The sequence below is a fragment of the Coregonus clupeaformis genome, chromosome 1, assembly GCF_020615455.1.
Source record: "Coregonus clupeaformis isolate EN_2021a chromosome 1, ASM2061545v1, whole genome shotgun sequence".
Taxonomy (NCBI): domain Eukaryota; kingdom Metazoa; phylum Chordata; class Actinopteri; order Salmoniformes; family Salmonidae; genus Coregonus; species Coregonus clupeaformis.
Genome location: NC_059192.1, coordinates 12,547,721 through 12,571,470, shown reverse-complemented (window position 1 = coordinate 12,571,470; position 23,750 = coordinate 12,547,721). Strand labels below are relative to the sequence as shown.

The window sequence follows — 23,750 nt, the reverse complement described above, 5'->3', positions numbered from 1 at the left end:
AATCAAAGAAAAGGGAAACTTAAAATCCCAGTCAGAAAGAAGGGCCATTCAACAGAGAGACAGGTTGAAGTAGAGGACATCACAAACACAAAATGTGTTAAAGACACAAGAAAGAAAACAAATGCATAATCAGAAAAGAAATGTCACCCCTTCTGTGTGTACCTATTGGCAGATCCCTCTTTTCCTCTGTAGAGAAATTCACCATGATCTGCCTTCAGAAACACACATCCACCTTTCTCTCTCCCACACACACTAACAAACCACAGCATTTGAGACAGGTGTTTAAAATGGAGGATTTAATTCTGTACAGGTTATATACGCAGATTATATATGTAAATATGAACTGAGGTGCTACAGCAGACAGTCCTTAGGGTGACAACTCAGACACAGCTGTATTTAGAGCACAGGTCGTGTTCAGCAAGGGACAACGTAGCAAAACATTCTGCTACGAAAAAGAAAACAAAAAACATATACTTCCTTGTTTCAAATAGTTTTCTCCAATTTCTGACTGACCTCAACAGAGAAGCGCCGCCAGTCACTCCCTCCCCCCACAGACAAGACAATACAGCCAGGAAGACACACAGGGAACAGGCATCAGTGTCAGAATGGTCTCTTATTCGATGCACACATTAGTAAAGACAACATGACACACACACACCTCCACCAAACCGTCTATACTGTGTGAGACAGTGGGACCGAACGCTGGTTGACCCTGTTCGGGTGTCAGAGGTGAAAATTCAAACCACTCGCCTGTCTGGATGATTCGATGCATAGACATTTATTGGGAGTTTAACCAATCACCACAGATTATCTCTATACACTCCTCCCTCTCTCCTATTGCCGTAGTGTTTCTAAAAGTCACAGAGGAGCACAATACACAGGAGGAGAGGGAGCAAGGCCATGTCTGAGAGGGAGAGAGAATAAGACAAATAGAAAAATAACTCTAGAGATGGAAAAACAGCATTTATTTCATTTATTTATGTTTAGTTTATGTCATCTTCCTTAGCTCTACTGGGTCTGAATCGTACAAAAACAAAAAGTGTTTCTACCAGCGGGCCGGTGAGTACACCCACAACGGGCTTCAGTGCTAGTGTTACAGACAGAACACCTAGTACAATCAACAGCAGTTATCTCCCTCTCACACACACACGTTCGCATATACTCACACACACTCTCACACACACACACAATCTACCTCCTCCGTTGGCCAGTGGATCAGCTCCAGTTGTTTTAGAGCTTGACATTTGGAATAGTTTAGAGTCGAATGATGACATGGAATCTGCCATGAGGCTGTGTATATGTCTCTGGCTTCTCGCTGACAGAGGGAGAGGGGTTCAGTTTATTAGGTCAATAAAAGATAAAGCGCCTGGGGGGGGACAGGGTTGAAGTGTCAGAGGTCAAGGGTCCTAGCTGAGCAGCTGGCGGATCTCCTTGTGCATGTGACACAGGAAGTCGACGTAGGAAGCTCCTCCGCTGACGCTCTTGTCCTCGCACAGGTAGTGTTTAAAGATTAGCTCCGCCTTGTCCTCCTGCTTCACCACCATCAACTAGAGACATGCAGAGAAAGACGTTAACACACCTTATACTCTAACTACAACACAGAGAAAGATAGAGATGGAAAGATACAGGAAGAACGAGGGAGAGAGAGAACGAGATTGGTAGTGAAGTCTGACCTTCATGTATCGTGATCGTTGTGATCTGAAGGAGTCGATGATCTCTCGGAGTCTCTGGGAGAACGGGTTGTCCAGCTCCGGCAGACTCGTCTGGAACACATCACATACATTTAGAAGATCAACACACACACACACGTCGAGGCAAGAAAATTATTTGTATGAAGTTGAGGTCTCACCATGTTGGGGTCTATCTGGCTGAAGGTGGGCGTGCCGAATATGTTGCTGAGCAGCTCCTGCTGGGCATTGGCTCCCACCCACAGGAACAGGTGGAGCCCTGTCTCCAGGAGATAGACTCCGCCCTTTGACAGGCGCTCCTCCGAGTTACGCACTGCCATGGGCAACGACCCTCCATCCAACTTCACCTGGGATGAAAAGGGATTTGATTAAAATACGATTTAACATTGATGTAATATGTTCTTACATGTTTGCTCATGCCTTGTCATGCAAAATGAGGCTGATTGAAGTGAACTGAGCGAGAGAGAGAGTTGGAGAGCAGCGTGTGTCTCACCAGGGGAAGTAGGCGGGGATAGAAGAAGATGTGGCTCTCTGATACGTCCATACAGCTGAGCAGCTGTCTCAGGTAGGCTCTGTCGTCTAATGAGATGTCAGCTCCCGGTTGCAGCACGTCACTCTTCAACACGCAGTTCAAATAGACTGGCAGCAGTTTCATACACTCTGGTAGGATCAGCTACAGAAGGAGAAAGGACAGAGGGGAAGGGTGTGAGGCGTCACGTCCCACGTGCCCACTCAGATGTCCTGTTTACATATTCAGATGTTAAATTCATTACTAAACTTTGTTTTTAAGTTCTGTCAGCTGTATTTTGCAGAGGGGGCACACTGACTGGACCAGACAAAGAGTAACCCCCACCCCACCCCACCCAGTAAGTGCACCACGGAGATCATGCAGACTGTATTGTCAGTGGAGGAGGATAAGAGTGTAGAGTGACACAAAGCATTTAATTTGATTTTAGCTGCCGGTGATGGGAAGGACTCGCAGGATATTTGTAAATTAATTTGATATACAGTGCCTTCAGAAAGTATTCACACCCCTTGACTTTTTACAAATTTTTGTTATGGCAAGCCTAAATAGGTTCAAGTCACATAATAAGTTGCATGCACTCAATCTGTGTGCAACAATAGTGGGCCCACCCACTTGGGAGCCAGGTCCACCCACTGAGGAAATGTGGGAAGGCAATTAACTTTTTCTCCTGAATACAAAGTGTTATGTTTGGGGCAAATCCAATACATTACAGAGTACCACTCTCCATATTTTCAAGCATAGTGGTGGTTGCATCATGTTATGGGTATGCTTGTAATCGTTAAGGACTGGGGAGTTTTTCAGGATAAAAAGAAACGAAATGGAGCTAAACACAGGCAAAATCCTAGAGGAAACCTGGTTCAGTCTGCTTTCCACCAGACACTGGGAGATGAATTCAACTTCCAGCAGGACAATAACCTAAAACGCAAGGCAAAATCCACACTGGAGTTACTTACCAAGAAGACAGTGAATGTTCCTGAGTGGCCGAGTTACAGTTTTAACTTAAATCTACTTGCAAATCTATGGCAAGACCTGAAAATGTGTTAGATTAATTTGTATTTTAAGAATAATGACCAAAGGATTTCACCCCAAATACAGTAAAAATGTGTAAACTGTGTTAGAATTATCAACCCACTAACAGAGGGGGGCAGGACTAAACATTCCAGGGTGAAGGAGAAGGTGGAAACTGTTTAAGAAAGCCTCCTAAAAGGTGGGCGGAGCAAAGTGCCTTTGTGTGTCAAGGGGTATAAAACAGGAGGGTATGGGTTTTGGCGCCAGAGCTCTCCATGAATAAAAATACAGATAATTCTTGCTGGTTGTGGACCTTGAATCATTTATGATTAAAACCAGAGCCTTACAACCTCTGGTAATGATTCAAGCTTAGGTTGAATTAGAGATAGAAATTCTCTTAACAAAATGGTTGTCTAGCAATGATCAACAACCAATTTGACAGAGCTTGAAGAATTTAGAAAATAATAAATGGGCAAATATTCAACAATCCAGGTGGGCAAAGCTCCTAGAGACTTACCCAGAAAGACTCACAGCTGTAATCGCTACCAAAGGTGCTTCTACAAAGTATTGACTCAGGGGTGTGAATACTTATGTAAATTAGATTTCTGTATTTCATTTTTCAATACATTTGCTAAAATGTCTAAAAACACATTTTCACTTTGTCATTATGGGGTATTGTGTGTAGACAGGTGAGAAAAATGAATTTAATCAATTTTGAATTCAGGCTGTAACAACAAAATGTGGAATAAGTCAAGGGGCATGAATACTTTCTGAAGGTATTGTATGCTTAGATATTAAGAAAAATACTTGGTTTAAATGTAATCTGGCACCTTATGATATGTGCCTTTATTGATGATTAAGCTATAAAGGCACACGAGGCAGTGCTGTATCATGAATGCAGTCACAGGCAAATGGCGTTGTTCGGCGCAACGCCATAGCTTTACTGCTTTTAATGTTACCAACATTAAAATAACACATTTTCATTTTTCAATTTTCATTAAAACCTTATTTTGATAAGTGAATTCATTCAATTTCATTCTTCCACCAGAAGATATAGTCTTTTGGTCATGTTGCTACAGATGCGACGCAGTCGTTAATTCCTTTTGCTTAGTTGCTATGCAAAAAGGTCTGGTTTTCCGTTCCAAACAAAATGGTTGCTATGCAGGCTGGATAACATTCTTGTCACTTGCTAGCTAGCTAGCCAGCCAACTTCAGCTAACTCAGTCACGTCAAACATTGAACCTGGAATTGACAGTACACTTGCTGCGTTTTATCTATTGACATTTACTTGGATATGTCCATGAAAATGACGTTGATGCGTGATTTTGACTGGCTCAGTAAAAGTTGTTTTGTCTGGGCACCCTTCACTCTATGTATGGTACTGCAGAGATCAAAATTCTAAAGTGAAACATTGTTTTCAGACAGCGAGGCTTATTTTAACCCCCGCTGTACCAAACTAAATGCTAGGCTAGAAGCAAGGGGAAATAATGTGAGAGTTGAGATGATTCGGACAGCAACATGAACATGATATTCTTATGGAGGCGCAGAGATCATTTTCAGATGGAACTGTTAGCAGCCATAGGTGTGTCTTTGATGGCCAATACAGAACGGCTTGGAACGCTGCTCATCCAATCAGCATCCAGGATCCAAACAACCAGTTTTATAATGTGTGTTATGATCCCATGTACTGTGTTGTAATGTAGATTGCAGGAAAAAGCTGTTTCAGCTGTTGGAAAAATGCTACATTTTCCAGACTTCAGGACATGGGGCAACGCCATCCTCACGTACTTTGTGCCCCCTCTAAAATAATGGGTGCATGACGCCCCTGAGTGCGTGTGTGTGTGTAAGTTGTTGAGTGTGGGAGTTGTTGAGTGTGGGAGATGTGTGTGTGTGTGTGTATATGTATGTTGTGTGTGACTGACTGACGTAAGTGGCATAGTGTGTGGTGTTGGGGTGAGCATTTAGTGTGCGGGTGAGTGTGTGTATCATGCGTGTGTCACTGACCTGTCCAAGAGGGGAGCTGAGTGACTGACTGACCTGTCCGGCAGACGAGGGGCTGGCACAGTTCTTGCGGTAGCAGGCCAGAATCTGGGCACACTGGTTCACCATGGTGTCTCTCACAGTCTTGGTGGGGGTGTTCAATATGCTGCGGTACGCTACACACACAGAGAGAACCATTGTTTCCATTTCCAGACGTGAAGTTGGTTTAAATCTTACTTATCAGACTGCTATAACGCATCTGAAGTAGAATTGGTTGTTTGTTGAGTGGACCCTTGCTGTCCTTTATACATGCTTTCTCTTAGTAACGTAATCCAGAAACATAGTAAACTATTTCACTGACATAGAGAGGCACAGGGGGATAGACGGAGAGAGAGTGTGTGACACTTACCATACTTCGAGATGAAGTTGATGATGGTGTCCGTCTCACAGTTCCGGTAGAGGTCGGCGAGCTGGGAGCAGCAGTTGACCGCCATGTTGTGGACCCGCAGACGCCGCTGACCACTACAGCTGGTGTACAACACCGCACACTGCATGAGTGCGCCGGTGTCCTCGCTGAGCTTGTCATCATGGCGGAATTCCACAGTAACAGTCTTGTCACAGTCCAGTCCTGCCAGCTCGACGTCTGTTGTGTTACTCATGAAGAACGAGCCGAAGAAATCTGTCGCTCGGATACCTGGAGGAGAGAGGTAGGAGGTTATGACAGCACTCAAAACAAGACCATTTAAAACTAGGTGAAGCGTGTGTGTGAGAGAGAGAGAGAAACACCTACCTGTGCTCGTTCGGACCCTCATGACAGCGTCGAAGCCCATCGGCTTCTGAACGTCTCGCCGCAGATCATTCAGGAACTGCTCGCGGTCCGTCTCAGCCTGACACACACACAGACAGAGTGCGTGAAGGCAGGTAACAGGTGAAGCGTGGACGAGGTTAGGATGAGCGCTAGTGTGTGTATAAATGTGTGTCTCTCACCTGGAAGTAGGTGTATTTGTAGACGGAGCCCCCAGTGGAGACGGGCACCACGCCAAGCGTTGCCACGTCGACGTACTGGTTTGGGAACAGGAAGAGGTCCACACAGCAGCCCTGGGCTACACACTCCTTAGACAGGTTACTATAGAAACCAGACTGGGGCTGGAACAGAGACTGGGGGGAGGGGAGAGAGGGAGGGGCATTGACAGAGTCATTGACTGCCCAACCAATACAAGATAAAACACATTCTCTCAAATGGGGGTTCTTTATGCGTTTTAATTGCTACAATCAGTTTACCTTGTCCTTGTTAGTGTGTGTGTGTGTGTGTGTGAGAGTGTACCTTCTCCTTGTCTGTTCCCACCAGTTTCTTGTCCTCTCTGTTCTTCAGTTTCCCAGGAGCCTCAGCGATGGGCAGACTGGAGTGGAACACAAACAGTTTCCCGGCACAGTCTGCAGCCTTCAATGCCTCCAGTCCTGCCTGGATGACTGGTCCAAACACCGTCTCAGTCTCCCTGGTGTCTTCAAACATCTCCGGAATCTGGTCTAGCAAACTGAAACACACAATGGGGTCTATGCAACATAAACAATTGAGATGCCTGGACAGATGAAATATGAGGGCTCCACACTGCGACCGTTTGACTTGGCTGTGCGAGTTAAAGCCATGATTTGGTCAATCGGTAAAGTACATTATCCTCATGATTCCTGTAATGAACGTTTATGCCCTGCAGCTGATACTTTTTTGCTGGGGCCTGCTACTGTGTTCGAGGAAGCTAATCGCTCTCTCCTTTCCCGGGTGAAAAAAAATAATCTGGAAGGAAAAAAAATCGGATTGTATGACATTTCAAAATCAAATTGCTGGGAAAACACAGCTATCCTGTGTAATACTGTCGTCGCTGTTGAAGAGAAGAGGTTCTCAGCTTTCTGTAAGTATAATTCATTTCTCAACTCTGATTACCGAGCTCAATAGCAACTATTTTACAACCCAGATATTTCATATATCTTTGAGATAGGCCTATGGAGCGGCCAAAATGCGCATCAGCATCATTGGGTCGTTTTTTTTTCTAGATTAACATATTGATACTAGCAGTGGGTATTATATTTAGAGTTAGCGATCTAGCTCATGTGTTTTGGGTATTATATTTAGAGTTAGCGATCTAGCTCATGTGTTTTGGGTATTATATTTAGAGTTAGCGATCTAGCTCATGTGTTTTGGGTATTATATTTAGAGTTAGCGATCTAGCTCATGTGTTTTGGGTATTATATTTAGAGTTAGCGATCTAGCTCATGTGTTTTGGGTATTATATTTAGAGTTAGCGATCTAGCTCATGTGTTTTGGGTATTATATTTAGAGTTAGCGATCTAGCTCATGTGTTTTGGGTATTATATTTAGAGGTAGCGATCTAGCTCATGTGTTTTGGGTATTATATTTAGAGTTAGCGATCTAGCTCATGTGTTTTGGGTATTATATTTAGAGTTAGCGATCCAGCTCATGTGTTTTGGGTATTATATTTAGAGTTAGCGATCTAGCTCATGTGTTTTGGGTATTATATTTAGAGTTAGCGATCTAGCTCATGTGTTTTGGGTATTATATTTAGAGTTAGCGATCTAGCTCATGTGTTTTGGGTATTATATTTAGAGTTAGCGATCCAGCTCATGTGTTTTGGGTATTATATTTAGAGTTAGCGATCTAGCTCATGTGTTTTGGGTATTATATTTAGAGTTAGTGATCTAGCTCATGTGTTTGGAGTTTCCACTTACTCAGGTGGTGAATTAGCCCCCCAAAAAGCAGCCCATGATATTAGTACACATAAAGAAGTAGGCAAATTCATCTCCATTGAACTCTATATTAACAGTAAAATATAGAAATAGCTTATTGTCAACCTGAAATTCATGACAATCACTGGATTAGGTTGCGCATAAAAAGATTTTCAATCACAACATGTTAGATTAAACAACTTATTTATTGAATACCATCTCAGTAGTCTATTACACGTCTTAATTAAAGCACTGAATGACTAAGATTATTACTTTATTGGGAATATTTAAGATGAACAAAAGTTCATATTCAGTTAAAGAGTAATTAACATTGCTTAACATAATTATACACAGGATTTTCAGTGTTCTATTTGGGACACATTTGTGTAGGGGTTGATGGTCACTAGACTTGATATGGAATGTTACGGATTGTTCTCATATCCGATTGTTATTGTATTCTGTGACACGGTGTGATTCTGTAGCAGCTGATGTGACTTCCGACAAGCCTCTCAGGCTGGTGTTTACAGAACATTGTTGCTGCGAGATTAGAATATAATGGCCTGCTCATGTGTTTCTTACTAAAGACTGTTGTGTCAAGACTGGAGTTTGTCATGGTCTAATTAATTATTCTGATCCTTTTCTCAAGAGGATGGCCATGCAGTCTCCAGATGGTACCTTTAATGCATCAGATGAATTTGACCAGATCAGTGAGACCCCAACACTCTAACCAGCTGAAGATAAGGCATCCACTACAGCTCTGTCCCTCACAACTACTAGCCTGAACCAAGCAACCTGTGTACAGCATCTGAGCTATAGACCGCCCTTCTCGCAGGAGTGCTGCATGTATCCTGAGACTTAGCACATGGCGCAGGCATGCGGAGATCCTATCTAAACTTCTCTCACGTTGCTGGTGCCTGGGAAAAAACAGACAATGCAGAATGGTCAGCAAAGGATGGTTGCGGCAGCTCAGGTTGTCGGGTAGGGAAATCAGACTTTCCCTAGACATTGATATTGGGACATCGGAAGGGCCACTGACAGTTTCATTTGTGCTGTTGGAAGTTGAATTGAAGAGATGCTTGGTTGAGTGCCGGGTGGGAGGAGTCAAGCTGGGGTCTACACTGTGAAAAGCTGTAGTAATCTTAAATTTGACAATGCATTGAGATACTGATTGGTCATTCGCATGGCACTTTGATGGGGTATGTAGAACATAGATATAGAATGAATAGAATGGGCTGCCAAGTCCACCCATTATGCCATCATTGACTTGAATGGGGACGTCCGTTCTATTCATTCTATTTCTGTAATGTCAAATTAGCAAAACAGGGGACTAATGGAAATACTTAAGATGAATAAAGTTAATATTCAGTTAAGAGTAATTAACACAATGTTTAGCATATTTACACTACATTCGGAAAGTATTCAAACACCTTGACCTTTTCCACATTTTGTTACGTTACGGCCTTATTCCAAAATTGATTAAATTGTTTTTTCCCCTCATCAATCTACACACAATACCCCATAATGACAAAGCAAAAACAGGTTTTTATAAATTTTTGCACATTTATAATAAATAAATAACTGAAATATCACATTTACATAAGTATTCAGACCCTTTACTCAGTACTTTGTTGAAGCACCTTTGATAGCGATTACAGCCTAGAGTCTTGGGTATGACGCTACAAGCTTGGCACACCTGTATTTGGGGAGTTTATCCCATTCTTCTCTGCAGATCCTCTCAAACTCTTTCAGGTTGGATGGGGAGCGTCGCTGCACAGCTATTTTCAGGTCTCTCCAGAGATGTTCGATTGGGTTCAAGTCCGGGCTCTGGCTGGGCCACTCAAGGACATTCAGAGACTTGTCCCGATGTCACTCCTGCGTTGTCTTGGCTGTGTTGGAAGGTGAACCTTAGCCCCAGTCTGAGGTCCTGAGCAAGTTTTCATTAAGGATCTCTCTGTACTTTGCTCTGTTCATATTTCCCTCGATCCTGATTAGTCTCCGAGTCCCTACCGCTGAAAAACATCCCCACAGCATGATGCTGCCACCACCATGCTTCACCGTAGGGATGGTGCCAGATTTCCTCCAGACGTGACGCTTGGCATTCAGGCCAATCTACCATAAAGGCCTGATCGGTGGAGTGCTGCAGAGATGGTTGTCCTTCTGGAAGGTTCTCCCATCTCCACAGAGGACCTCTGGAGCTCTGTCAGTGAGACCATCGGGTTCTTGGTCTCCTCCCTGACCAAGGCCCTTCTCCCCCGATTGCTCAGTTTGGCCGGGCGGCCAGCTCTAGGAAGAGTCTTGGTGGTTTCAAACTTCTTCCATTTAAGAATGATGGAGGCCACTGTGTTCTTGGGGACCTTCAATGCTGCAGAAATGTTTTGGTACCCGTCCCCAGATCTGTGCCTCGACACAATCCTGTCTCTGCGCTCTACGTACAATTCCTTCGACGTCATGGCTTGGTTTTTACTCTGGTGGACTCCAATCAAGTTATAGAAACATCTCAAAGATGATCAATGGAAACAGGATGCACCTGAGCTCAATTTCGAGTCTCATAGCAAAAGGGTCTGAATACTTATGTAAATACGGTATTTACATTTTTTTGTTTATACATTTGCTAACATTTCTAAAAACCTGTTTTCGCCTTGTCATTATGGGGTATTGTGTGTAGATTGATAAGGATATTATATTCATTTTAGAATATAACTGTAACGTAACAAAATGTGGCTAAAGTCTGAATACTTTCCGAATGCACTGTATTTTCATATTTATATTGACAATGTTATACAGTAGTTGCCATATTATTTTTGTTAAGTGTTATTTCTCCTTTTCAATTTGACACTCTTGAAAACGAGATGGTGCATCTCAAGACATTTCATCCTGCAAAATGTCAAATAAATACACATGACTTCCCGTGTTCTATATGGTACACATTTGTGTATGGGTTGACGGTCACTAGAACTTGATACTGAATGTTATGGTTTGTTCCCAGATCTGTTGATAGTGATTGACGCCAGACTGGAGGTACCAAGGACAGAGGACACTGATTGTTATTGTATTCTGTGACACTGTGATTCTGTAGCAGCTGATGTGACTTCCGACAAGCCTCTCAGGCTGGTGTTTACAGAACATTGGTGCTGTGACATTAGAATATAAAAAGGCCTGCTTAGAGAAGGTGAGTTAGACATTTTCTCTGCTTCTGTTCTGTTGCAACTTGTATTAGACCAGATTGAGTTTGATTGACTGCTCTTCTCTTTTACTCACCTTGAATATCCCCATGATATTTGTTTTAAAAATCTATTACGTGATTTTTTTTTGCTGTGACCAAATCATGGGCTGGTGCTACCAACTGAAAATGTTAGTCTGGAGCTCTGGTGTATATGCATGCGTGTGTGTGTGTGTGTGTGTGCATACCTCTCGATGACCATCCGGCTGTCGTTGACGTTGACCAGGAAGCCATCGAGCAGAGGGAGGAACATGTCACTGACGTCACTGACCACCATCATCTGGGGCTGGGCCAGGCTGGACTTGACGTTGTAGAAATGCAACACCTTGTTGTAGGTCACAAAACCCACACGCACCACCGAGTCAGCCTCTGGATTCTCCCTAGAGATGGAGCGGGGGAACACAGAGAAAATGTTAATTAGCTGGTATGTGTGTGTGTGTTTACATGGGTGAATAGTGTGTGTGTGTGTGTCTGTCTGTACCTGGGCAGGTAGTCCAGTAGAGTTTTGAGTTCCTGACAGACGATGTTGACCATGCCACTCTTCACGGCGTTGTAAGACACATCGATGAAAAAGACAAACGCTGGGGGCTGGGGGAGCTTATTGTTCTGAGAGAGTGACAAGTATTTAGACTAGACATATTGAGCATATTACATCATGAGAATCTCTGGTATGTGCCAAGTCTGGCTCTTTGAGAAAATCTTCTGGTCCAAATAGAGCAATGCTACAGGCCTCAAGTCTCTCATAAAAACACAGTAGTCACCTACCTTACAGTAGTCGACGGTGGCCACAAACTCGTAGCTGCCCAGCGAGAGCTCTGGCCGGTCGTAGCAGTCCACCCTCTTCCCTGTGTGGTCCAGATGTTGAAAGTAGTGGGGAGGCACTGTGGATGGATGGATGGATATAGATAGAGAGATAGAGAGCGTGTTATAACCCACAATAACCACACAGTAGCACAATATCTTCCTGCACACACACCCTCTGTGACGCAGCTGCAGAAGCCACACTGGAAGCGGCGTCCGCCCTCGATGAACTGCATGTAGGGACACATGTAGGCCTTACAGCGGTTACAGCGGATAGGACCGGCCTCCCCATGGTCCACGATGTACGGCAGGGTCTGAGAGACAGACAGAGGGTTGTGAAGACTCTTATAGCCTAGTTCAAGCTCATAGAAAGTTTAACACGAGAGAGAGAGAGAGTGTGTTGAGAAGACCAGACCAGAGGAGATAGCAGTGTGGTTTGTGTGTCTCACCTCGTCGGGGGGCAGCACGGCTAGAGGTTTGATTACAGCGGCCAGGGGGACCTGGGACTGTTTGGCCATGTCGGCCGTGCAGGGCATGTTGTAGGCCGTACAGCGGATGAACCGCGGGCTGGCGTTGCCCTGGTCTTTCACCTGGAAGTTGGTGGTGACCAGGGGCGGAGTCTGACCTTTGACCCCCGTGGTGAACGGCTCGCTGCTCTTGTTGGCCCGGTCGTCCTCAATCACCTGGATCTGAAATACAGAGAGAAAGCGAGTTTTACAGACACACTAATGTGAATATGACAGAGCATAGAAAACACATGCAGGGAGAGAGTTAAATTAAATTTATAAAAAAAACAGTGATGCCATCCCATAATAGGGCTGCACAATTAATAATATTGACATGTGCAATATCCATATCACATACAATAATTTGAAACGCCTCTCTCCCTCTACTCAGGCGCTGTCAACAGATTGTTCAAAAAAAGAACGATGCGGATTCTTAATATAAAATACACTACCAGTCAAAAGTTTGGACACACCTACTCATTCAAGGGTTTTTCTTTATTTTTACATTGTAGAATAATAGTGAAGACATCAAAACTATGAAATAACACATATGGAATCATGTACTAACCAAAAAAAGTGTTAAACAAATCAAAATATATTTTATATTTGCGATTCTTCAAATAGCCACCCTTTGCCTTGATAACAGCTTTGCACACTCTTGGCATTCTCTCAACCAGCTTCACCTGGAATGCTTTTCCAACAGTTTTGAAGGAGTTCCCACATATGCTGAGCACTTGTTGGCTACTTTTCCTTCACTCTGCAGTCCGACTCATCCAAAACCATCTCATATGTGTTATTTCATAGTTTTGATGTCTTCACTATTTTTCTACAATGTAAAAAATTGTAAAAATAAAGAAAAACCCTTGAATGAGTAGGTGTGTCCAAACTTTTGACTGGTACTGTATATTTCTATGATTCCAACAGTTCCAGTGTTTTGATGTCTATCGCAATATTTGGTTTTAAAAATCTCGATTAGATTTTTTGCCCATATCGTGCAGCCCTAAATCCCATAATACTAACACAATGTCACAGCAACCATGGCAACACTGTAGAGTACAGTGCACAACACACCAAAACCACTAGAGAGGGCGTAACACTCAAATGTAGAATGATCGTGGATGAACTTCACAACGCAAGGAATTGTGGGTGAGTCGTGAGCGAGATACTGCAGGCTGGCATGCGAGGAGGAGGGGAGAGGGTATCAGCACAGTGAGCATGGTCTACCCCCAGAGACAAAGGTGGGCTCCAGAGGGTCAGGGCAGTGTTTCCTCTGGAAAAATGTGTAGCAGTGGGGGCAAAAGGTCACAGATGGGGGGGATTTCTATGTATGACTGAGAAGCTCACTTCTGGTAACTTTTTTTAAATCGACATTCTACTCCAAAATGGATGAAAATAGGGTGCCGTTTTACAAGTTATGATACAATTGACCCGTGTTACATTTTGCCCCACTCTCCCCTATCCATTCACAGCGAATTGAGGAGAGGTAACGTGCTTAACCATGTCACTGCTAAAAACTCTGGGTATAAAAATTGGTGCAGTTCGCGCATATTTAGGAGTTGAGAAATAAATCAAGTAGGAATGGAGAGCTGGGAACGTCATAATTTTAATAAAGCCATTAAAACAGCTGTTTTCCCCACGATTGTAAGAATTGTTGTGCATTTACTGCTTGTCCGAATGCATGTTTACATCCATATGGCACTTCAATGCACCTTTCGAGAGGAATATTTCTCTCGCATAGAACACACAAGCAAACTAGGTAAACAGATCAAATATTCTACTACGGGGTTGTCGGATTTTTGTCTATTGGATCTCGTTTTGTTTGCAGAGGGAAAGTCAAATGTGGACTGATCTAGCATCTTCAAAGTATGCCTCGGCAGAAATATTTTTTCAAGTTCCATCTTTTTGGGCCGTGGTAGCAAAGATTTTGCCGTTGCGCAGCGCCATAGCTAAAAGACTGCAGCGGAAACACTGGTCAGGGGGTTAGGGTTCAAAGGTACGGGTGTAGCAGTTAGTCCGGCGGAGACGACACAGAAGATTGCTGGGCTGGGGTCAGAGATTAGGGCATCGGGTGTAGACAGGGGGATGATTAGTTAAGGGGTATATCAAAGTAGTTAGGGTGTAGGGGTTAGGGTATTGTAGACAGGGGGATAATGGTTTTCGGGGTTAGGGCATAGGGTGTAGACAGGAGGATAATGGGTTAAGGGGTATGGGATAGGGGTTAGGGCATAGGGGTTAGGGTGTAGACAGGAGGATAATGGTTTACGGCAGGACTGCCCAACCGTTTTCTTGGAGAGCTACCGTCCTGTAGGTTTTTGCTCCAACCCTAATCTAGCACACCTGATTCTAATAATTAGTAGGTTGATAAGATGAATCAGGTTAGTAACACCTGGGGGTAGCTCTCCAGGAACAGGGTTGGGCACCCCTGGTTTACGGGGTTGGGCATAGGGGTTAGGAGGTAAATAGGAGACTTACTGGACTGGGGACAGCATCTGGGTCTATTCTATGTCTGGATTTCTGCACAGCCGGCAGCTCAGACGCTTGCTTTACATTCACAACAGAGTTTTGTCCAGCAAATCATTAAATTAAACAAACCAAAAGAAAAACAGGGGACAGAGAGACAAGAAGATGAAAATAACTCTGTAGCAGGACTATCAACTCCCTGACTGATTGTCCAGACTGTGATGATTGGTTATAGATTAGTCAGTGATCAGAGAGAAGGCAAGCAGATGCACATGCTCAACTTGGATTGGGTTACACTGTTAGACTGACATGCACACACACACACACACAGTTTTGTATTGCTATCCTTGTAGGGACCAAAGAATTGATTTACCATCCCATTATCCCTAACTCTAAATCTAACCTAACCTCTAACCCTAATTGTAACCTGAACTCTAAAATAGCATTTTTCCTTGTGGGGACCGGTTATCACTTGTCCGAAATGTCCTTGTTTTACTATCCTTGTGAGGACTTCTGGTCCCCACACACGGTACAATATCTAACATCATTATCACCAATACACTATACATCAAAGGACTTACCACGATTAGGGTGTGTGTGTGTGTGTCTTACCGGGCTGGGGATGGAGTCAGGGTCCAGTCTCTTCTGTGCGGGTGCAGGGGCAGGGCCTGCTCCGTAGTTCTGTTGCCCGGGATACTGCGGACCTGCATAGCCAGTCTGGGGGCCTACGGGCTGCCCAAACGCACCTAGGGAGCAAAATATTGATTGATTATAAACTCTACTGGGTGGGCTTATGTTTATTAGCTAGCAAACGGTTTTCACATCCACTCTTGCCAAAAGCAAGCCAGCGGTCTAGTGGAAGTTGTACAGGGGTTTGAAAGTGGTGCACTCACCATTCTGCTGGGGTGGGTATCCTCCCTGCATGCCAGGCTGAGGAGGCTGCTGCATGGGGGGCTGCTGTATGGGGCCGGGGGGAAGGTGGTTGGCCTGCTGCTGGGACATGGAGGGAGGTGGCATGGGGCCTTGAGGAGGGGGGCCAGAGTGGAAGGGAGGGGGCCCGGGTTGGGACGGGGGCTGGGGGGCAGGGTACTGGGCAGGGGGTGCAAAGGTAGGTGGGAAAGGACCAGGTTGGGAGGAGGGAGGGTGGCCTCTGGGGGGGAAGGAGTGCTGGATGGGAGGAGGGGGGCCAAAGTATGAGGCCCGGGATACTGGAGGAGGGGCAGAGTTGGGGAAGGGTTGCTGAGCAGGGGGAGGGGGGCCAGGTGGGAAGGACTGCTGTTGAGAGACTGCAGGGGCCCGAGGTTGGCTGGAAGGGGGAGGGCCCGAGTATGGAGAGGAGGAGGGGAAGGGTTGTTGGTGAGAGGGAGGAGGCCCACTATAGTAAGGTTGGGGGGCTGCAGGCTCACTGGGAGGGGGAGGCTGGGAGGGGGAGCCAGACACTGGGGGAGGAGCTTGTGTATAGGAGGGAGGTGCTGCAGCGGAGTAGGCAGCACTGATTGGAGGCTGGGAGCTGGGAGGCGGAGCTGGTGAAAGAGCGAGAACAGAAAATTCAGCAAGAATCGGTAACTAGAGTTGTGTTTAGTAGGTGCAAAGTTCGGCACGAAATTCATCAATTGATTAATATTTATTATTTCTTACCATATCCTGGCCCAGCAGAGGTAAGGGGGCCTGAACCGATCTGCATCCCTGACATCTGATTGGTCACCTGTTGCATAGGGGGCTGCACCCCGTACTGCTGGGGGTAGGAGGGTTGTGGGCCAGACAAGTTCATAGCGCCTTGGCTATACAGCTGAGACACTGGAGGCCTGGACACATACACACAAACAACTCAGTACACATACACACCCCTTTCTTCGTAGACCACACATCTAACCATCTGGACACACACACGCACACATATAACTATCTGGACACACACACACCCCTATCTGGACACACACACACACACACACCCCTATCTGGACACACACACACAACTATCTGGAGACACACACACACACACACAACTATCTGGACACACACACACACACACACAACTATCTGGACACACACACACTCACACAACTATCTGGACACACACACACACACAACTATCTGGACACACACACTCACACAACAATCTGGACACACACACACACAACTATCTGGACACACACACACACACACACACACAACTATCTGGACACACACACACACACACTCACACAACTATCTGGACACACACAACTATCTGGACACACACAACTATCTGGACACACACAACTATCTGGACACACACAACTATCTGGACCTCTGTAGCTCAGCTGGTAGAGCACGGCGCTTGTAACGCCAAGGTAGTGGGTTCGATCCCCGGGACCACCCATACACAAAAATGTATGCACGCATGACTGTAAGTCGCTTTGGATAAAAGCGTCTGCTAAATGGCATATTATTATTATTATTATTATTATTATCTGGACACACACTCACACAGCTATCTGGACACACACAGCTATCTGGACACACACACTCACACAGCTATCTGGACACACACACTCACACAGCTATCTGGACACACACAACCGTTGTCTACTGAATACTATTCATGTGTGTTGTCTGACCTGTGAGCTGGCTGAGCCATAGAGTGATCCATAGATGGGGGTCCATTCTGAATGTCTCCCTGGGCATACTGGGAGTAGGCCTGGGGAGTGGAGACAGGAGGGGGGACAGAGGTAGGGGGGGCCCTGGCAGATCCTGAGTGAGAGGGAGGAAGGGAGGCAGAGAGGTAGGCTGTTAGGCACCTGCCTGCAATGACGACAGGTTTGAAACACAGCGGATGCATTCTGAAAGTTGTGTCATCCACTATGATGAATGTTATGTCATCAACACAAGAACATTAAAGGTAGGATTACTTCCAGCCAGAAAAACCCACATAGCTTCACCAGTTGGTAAAGTTAAAGTCATCCTAAGGTAAGGTCGGGCGGTATACCGTATGCGGAGGTATTTTGAATGCTTTGAAGGTAATGTCATGTCGTGTGAGAAAGCTACATCTTAGATTTGGAACTTTAAGTGGTTCATGAGAACCATTGTTCTCTGTAGAAGGAACAGAGAGAAAGCAGTTACCCAAGTCAAGAGGAGAGGACAGGGCAGAGACTGGGTTAGCTGCCACAGCCTTCGAGGGAAAGCTGGCATATGTACAGTAACCTGAAAGACAAGAAGAGAGGAAGACACTGTGTACTGAGACAGGAAGAGAAATGCAGAAAGCCGGGGGAGGAGGAACACATGCACGCATAGCTTGCTCACGCATTCACACTGCTCCAATCAAATACATCCAAACAGGTTTAGTTCCATTTCTCTCTCTCACACACACGCAGGAAAGGCAAAGAGTAAACTTTGCGATGGGCACAGAGATAATCTCTACCTTGCAGAAGGCAAGCCAGCTTGTGGGAGGAGGAACAGAAACAGACAGTCCCTTGCAAGAGGGAAGAAGCGAACCAGAGGGATAGGGTTAGGGAAAGAGGGACAGACTTACCTTGTGGTGGAGCCCCAGGCTGGTAGGCTGTAGCGGGGCCGTTGTAGGGTCCGTAGGGGCCAGGGTAGCCGCCTCCCAGGGGAGCGTAGTTGGGCTGGCCGTAGCCAGGCTGGGGTTGGCCGTAGGGAGACGCAATGGGAGGCTGCTGGTTCACATTCATTCTCAGTTCATACCTAGAGCTGGGAGAGGTTAACATGCATTTAGCTCCCGAGGCAGGGTTTGATTTATACATCAACTTCACTGCCCTAACAATACTAGACTGGGCCAACAATGTGAATCTTTTGAAGTTCCAGGGGTAGGGCTCTACAGTGCCACCATTTTACTCGCATATGCACCAAAATATTTAGCTGTGCGACTTGGAATTTTTATCCAGTGAGCCAAGAGAAATGAAGGATTCTAGCTTTATTACCTCAAATATTTTTCATTGTGCTCCTGAATTTCTCTGTGTGCTCCTACATTTTTCAACTTAGGTGCACGTGCTCCTTGCAAAAAGAGGTCAGCGTTGAGCCCCGAGGGGCTGCCCTGCTTCGTTAGGGTAGGAATCCCTGTAGTTGGAAGTGAGCCCTTGCTATCGGAGCTGAGATAAGTAGGAGTCAAGGTGAAAAGAGTGTGCTCAGGTTGATGTAGTACCCACTAAGGTTCCCCTACCAGTCTGGGTTCCCCTGGTTCTAGAGAGTATATATGCCCACTCTGCACAACCAGGCCAGCCCCTGTGTAATGGAGTCAGTACTGTGCTGCAGCATCTCAATAGCCTCCTGGTCTCGCTCTCCATCGACACTGATGTAGACGATCTGGACAGCTGCGAGAGAAATCCAAGAGACCATCCACCATATTTCTTTCGCCTATCATTTGTTGTTTGATCAGTGCAGAGTAGAGAAAAGCACTAGAGTTTTGAGATGCAGCCCAGATCTTGTTTAGCAACATACCCAGTCCAAAACCTAGTCAATGTGCTGAACGGCTTGTAGCTACAGTAACATGAGATGATATAGCCTGTGGACAGCTACACTGACATACACTACCAGGCAAAAGTTTGGACACTTACTCATTCAAAGGTTTTTCTTTATTTTTACTCAAATATAAAATATATTTTGATTTGTTTAACACTTTTTTAGTTACTACATGATTCCATATATGTTATTTCATAGTTTTGATGTCTTCACTATTATTCTACAATGTAGAAAATGTTAAAAATAAAGAAAAACCCTTGAATGAGTACGTGTCAACTTTTGACTGGTACTATATGTCTATAATAGCTGAGTCACATTCCCTGTGACAATCAGAAAAACACCTATATCAGCTCTGTACACCGTTTGTCTGGACCACGCCTTCACAATACACCTTAGTACACACTGTACGCTCATGGGAATTGGCCTATATGGATAGGGCTAAATTGAAATGTTTCTTACAGAAGAAATATGGAAAGCAAATGCATAACCATGGTAGCAAATAAAAAGTAAATTAGACTTAAAATGAGGACACACCAGTTAACCTGACAAGACTGGATCCAAACATTACACTGTTGATTTTGTGCATTTTACATTTACTGTACTTTTTGCTACATTTGTTGATAACGAAATCTGAAAACTCTGGATACATTCAGTAACATAACATTATTCCTGGAAAATTGGGGGAAGGTGCAACATAGGACAAAAAAATGACAAGGGTTTGAGTGAGAGGTCTAAATTGTGTTTCCAAGTGGCCACACACACACCTCTCCAAAGTGTGCACAGATTCCAAGTAATTTCAATGCACTTTTATGACTAAAAAAATAATCTTCAACTATAAGGTGCTTTTTTGCGCTCTCCTAGCTGTGCCATTGAGGAACCAGACCAAGCACACTTGTAGTTGTTTTGTTTGGAACATCGCGCATCCCATCTTTACACAATTACTGTTGTTTACACAATCCAAAAACGGTCCATTATAAGTCATCCTTGTAATTTACAGCATATCCCTCACTCAGACAACAAAACATGTGCAAACGTTGCCCAATTAGCGGGAGTGAGGGGGCAACTTCTTGTCGCGTGCGGTGCTCATGTTCAGATAGATTTTAGACAAAACCCATACAGAGCTGTGAAGCGGAGACCGTGAGCTCTCACGTTATGTACTATAGCATATTACTGTCCTTCCAATGTAGGTGTTTATCAGTATCCAAATCTGCCATTTTCAACCCGGATGCAGGTACGAGCGTAAAAATCATCCTACTACAGGGCTGACATGGTATTCTGAGTTTGCCAAACAGAAGAATGTCGTTTCCCCACTTCCATTTTTTTTTTTTTTTTTAAATACACCTAACAGACCTGACCTCATTTCTATTTGTGCGCCACCAATACAACCCTAGCTATACAACACAAGTAGGATCAATCTCTGCTCAATCAACAGACCTTGTTGAACAACAATGCTCAATCAAACGTCATGTGCTAGGCTGACAGGCTGCCATATAATGGATAGCCTGTAGTTCCAGAGTTAGTCTATGCTAGTGTCCTGTCCTCTGAACACCAAAAGTAGGCCTAGCTACACCACCCACTTGTCAACAAGACAGATAGCAAACTAGTAGCTGAGAGTAAATTCACCATAGCTGGCTATTGAGCATTCATTCACTTACAACATGTCTTTCTTAAAGGTTAAACGAGCAGGTTAAAAGGCACCAACATATTCTGACAAGACCTGACCATGATATTTAAATAATTGATGATAACTCATTGACTAGCTAGCTAGTCTCATCGGAATTCGCTAGCTACTACCGTTACTAGGTTACCTTGGCTGGCTTGTTAGCTGGTGTACCAATATTATCGTATGACAAACACGGGTTCATCCAACGCAGCTCTTTAAATAATTCAAAGTAGCAGTTGCCACTGCTAGAAATACAATACCGTTGGATCCGTGTATCTATTAACGTTACAGGCCTGTTGAATGACCCATCTTCGCCGTAGAGGCGTTAACAAAAAACTGTCGAACGTGCAGTAGCTAGCTAACGTTACGACTGGCTATCTAATTAGCTAGCTAAATCTGTTTAGCAACTGATTCTCGTTCAAAATGCTTAGATTACTTGATCAATACAGCCCACGAGAGTATATTGAAAACTTCAAAAGGACAAGGCAGGAGAGGTTTTGGGGGTTTTAGGTGAACTGGCTAGCCAGGCAAGATTAGCTAGCGCGGTTAGTTAGCTAACCTAAGCAACCAATGTGTCGCATTTGACCTAACTAGCTAAATTATTATTAATGGTCCTGACCAGGCAGCGAAACAATCATATTTCAGTTTCTATACACTGCGTCTTCAGTCGAAACTTAAAGGTACTAACCTTCCTGTCAGCTAGTTGAGAGTTTGGGCCTAATTTAAACACGTTGTTGAATCATGAAAAGAAGAATCGGCTGTGGTTATCCTGCTAGTTATGTAGCTAGTTAAATTAGTATGTAGTTAGCAGAACCAGTATCTGTGCGTTGGACCTCTGGCTCTAACGCCCAGAAAGCTCCGATTCAAACTCCCATTCGCCATCTCTACAAGCTTTATTATGTCAAAATACGTTTGTTGATCAGCAAATACGGAGTTTCGCTGAGCAAATATTTTAATTAAAGCCCGGTACGGCTGGTATGTACTTCCAAAAAAGGTCCAACGTTAAATAAAAATGTACAAACAACTGAAAATGATTTTTTTGGTTCGTACATTTTTATTTACACTTTTTTTTAAAAGTACATACCGGCCGTAACGGGAGTAAATTACGATAGTATTTTCACATTATAATGCTTACAGAACTGTTGAATGGGAGTTTGAATCAGAGCTTTCTGGGCGTTAGAGAGATCTCTAACGCACAGGTTCAGTAGCTAGCTAGCACTACCACGGAATCCTAATCCTGTTTTCTTTCAAGGAATGTCACACACTGCACCACCGTACAACTCGACAACCCACCTCCAACTGGGTAAAATAACAAGTTAGCCAAGCAGACGGTTATTCCCTGTTCAGAACCGGTTCCGAAGGCCGGTGGACGTCAAACACTTCACAGCGATGTCGTCCCGGGATTGATGTTTCACTAATCCCTTCTCTGGTTTCTCTCCAAGCGGACATTCGCACCGGAAGCGTCGTAGCTGTCTGCCACGTCCACATCCGGACAGGTGCTGGTTTGTGAATTATATGACGCTACATTCATGACAAAGTGGGAATTTACCACCATAGAGTTAGCTAGAGGACTATAGATGGATGAAACTCGTTTTGGCGTAGACATTGCCATTGAGGGATTAGCGAACTGGGTGGGCCTTTCTATGGGTGAAGGAAGGATCATATGATTCCATCTGGGTCATCAGGAGGGATCAGCCAATACATTTTACTTGTGAGCAAACATACCATAACTATAAGTGGCAGTAAAACGCCATCCTTGGCTTTATACCTGTTCAAACAACACTCTAGATAGCAGTATGCACCCTTTCAGTTTGTTGTGCCTGCTTACCCCTCAGCTTGTCATTCCTCCCCTATGCAGATCCAACACCAGCACCAATCCAGATCCCGGGATCCATTACCAGTCCCAGCACCAGACGAGGAACGGAGGAGGGGACAGACCAGACCTTCACCCGGAGCGAGCAGACCACAGGGTAGTGCTACCATTGACCTCTGGGTCTAGGGTTCCCTTGTGTGTCTGATTGGTCCTCAGGTTGTCTTTCCTCCCCTCCACAGACCCATATCCTGACCCAGAACCTGCAGCAGCCCCAGTTCGCTGTTCCTGTTTTTTTCCCAGTCCCCAGCACCAGCACCAACCCCTGGTCTCCAGTCCCGGCCCCAGCACCAGCACCATCACGATTCCCAGTTTCCAGCCCAGCCCAGCCCAGACCCCACCCCTTCCCCACCTCCAATAAAAGGACACAGACAGACTGGCAGCCACTCCGCCAGACCATCCACTCAAGCAAAAACGTCAAAACTCAAACAAGCAAAATCTACTCTCCAATGAACACTATCAAATGAAGACAGACGGCTAGTAATAGTTTGAATTTTGGTTAGAAGTTTTTTCCTTTCTTTTGTAATGAGGCTTTTTTTATTTTCATGTAATAACTGATTGATTTATTGACTCAACATTTATTGAATTGATTGAATATCTTGTTTTAAACTTTTAAACTTGAATGCCAGTTGAATTATGGATGACTTATGCGTAACCAAATAAAATTACCTTTAATGGTTGAGTGTTTAGCCATGTTGTTTTGATCTGTTTGCCCTGTAGTCACTGCCAGTTTAACTTTCAACTTTCAACTTTTAATGTCACATGCACAAGTACAGTGAAATACCTTTCTTGCAAGCTCTAACCCCAACAATGCAGTAATCAATAACAATG

The 23,750-nt window shown here is 44.6% G+C and overlaps 1 protein-coding gene and 1 long non-coding RNA gene across 8 annotated transcripts; one reads left to right on the top strand and one right to left on the bottom strand.

Moving 5' to 3' along the window:
* Positions 1-281: 281 nt before the first annotated feature.
* LOC121586593 (protein transport protein Sec24C-like) lies at positions 282-22,431 on the bottom strand. Of its 7 annotated transcripts, none has more exons than XM_045205215.1 (22): positions 22,343-22,431; positions 18,440-18,618; positions 18,031-18,111; positions 17,529-17,661; positions 16,567-16,733; positions 15,822-16,451; positions 15,541-15,674; positions 14,941-15,009; positions 12,412-12,651; positions 12,138-12,276; positions 11,927-12,042; positions 11,643-11,767; positions 11,350-11,541; positions 6,527-6,737; positions 6,190-6,360; positions 5,993-6,089; positions 5,612-5,896; positions 5,227-5,378; positions 2,182-2,361; positions 1,850-2,035; positions 1,674-1,763; positions 282-1,547 (listed from the first exon to the last, which is right to left on the bottom strand). In XM_045205215.1, the coding sequence occupies exons 2-22, from the start codon at positions 18,597-18,599 to the stop codon at positions 1,407-1,409; spliced, it is 3,699 nt and encodes a 1,232-aa protein (XP_045061150.1). In that variant the 5' UTR covers positions 18,600-18,618; positions 22,343-22,431; the 3' UTR covers positions 282-1,406. The 7 variants fall into 7 exon arrangements, with proteins under 7 accessions (XP_045061150.1, XP_041759474.2, XP_045061192.1 ...); XM_041903540.2 differs by having other exon boundaries at positions 5,260-5,378; XM_045205257.1 differs by lacking the exon at positions 22,343-22,431 and adding an exon at positions 21,738-21,912.
* On the top strand, positions 20,698-23,478 carry LOC121586797. The gene is made up of 3 exons (XR_006003970.2): positions 20,698-21,729; positions 22,302-22,545; positions 22,908-23,478. It is a non-coding gene; the product is annotated as an uncharacterized LOC121586797 (long non-coding RNA).
* The last annotated feature ends 272 nt before the right edge of the window (positions 23,479-23,750 follow it).

What these genes read in the sequence shown, in the direction of transcription:
- LOC121586593 (XM_045205215.1), bottom strand. Translation starts at nt 18,599, where the DNA reads ATGAATGTGAACCAGCAGCCTCCCATTGCGTCTCCCTACGGCCAACCC. An exon ending in CAGATGCTGTCCCCAGTCCA is followed by an intron (nt 12,652 to 14,940) that starts GTAAGTCTCCTA and finishes TCTGTATTTCAG; the next exon opens with ATCCAGGTGATTGAGGACGA. An exon ending in TGGGAACAGACAAGGAGAAG is followed by an intron (nt 6,361 to 6,526) that starts GTACACTCTCAC and finishes CCCTCCCCCCAG; the next exon opens with TCTCTGTTCCAGCCCCAGTC.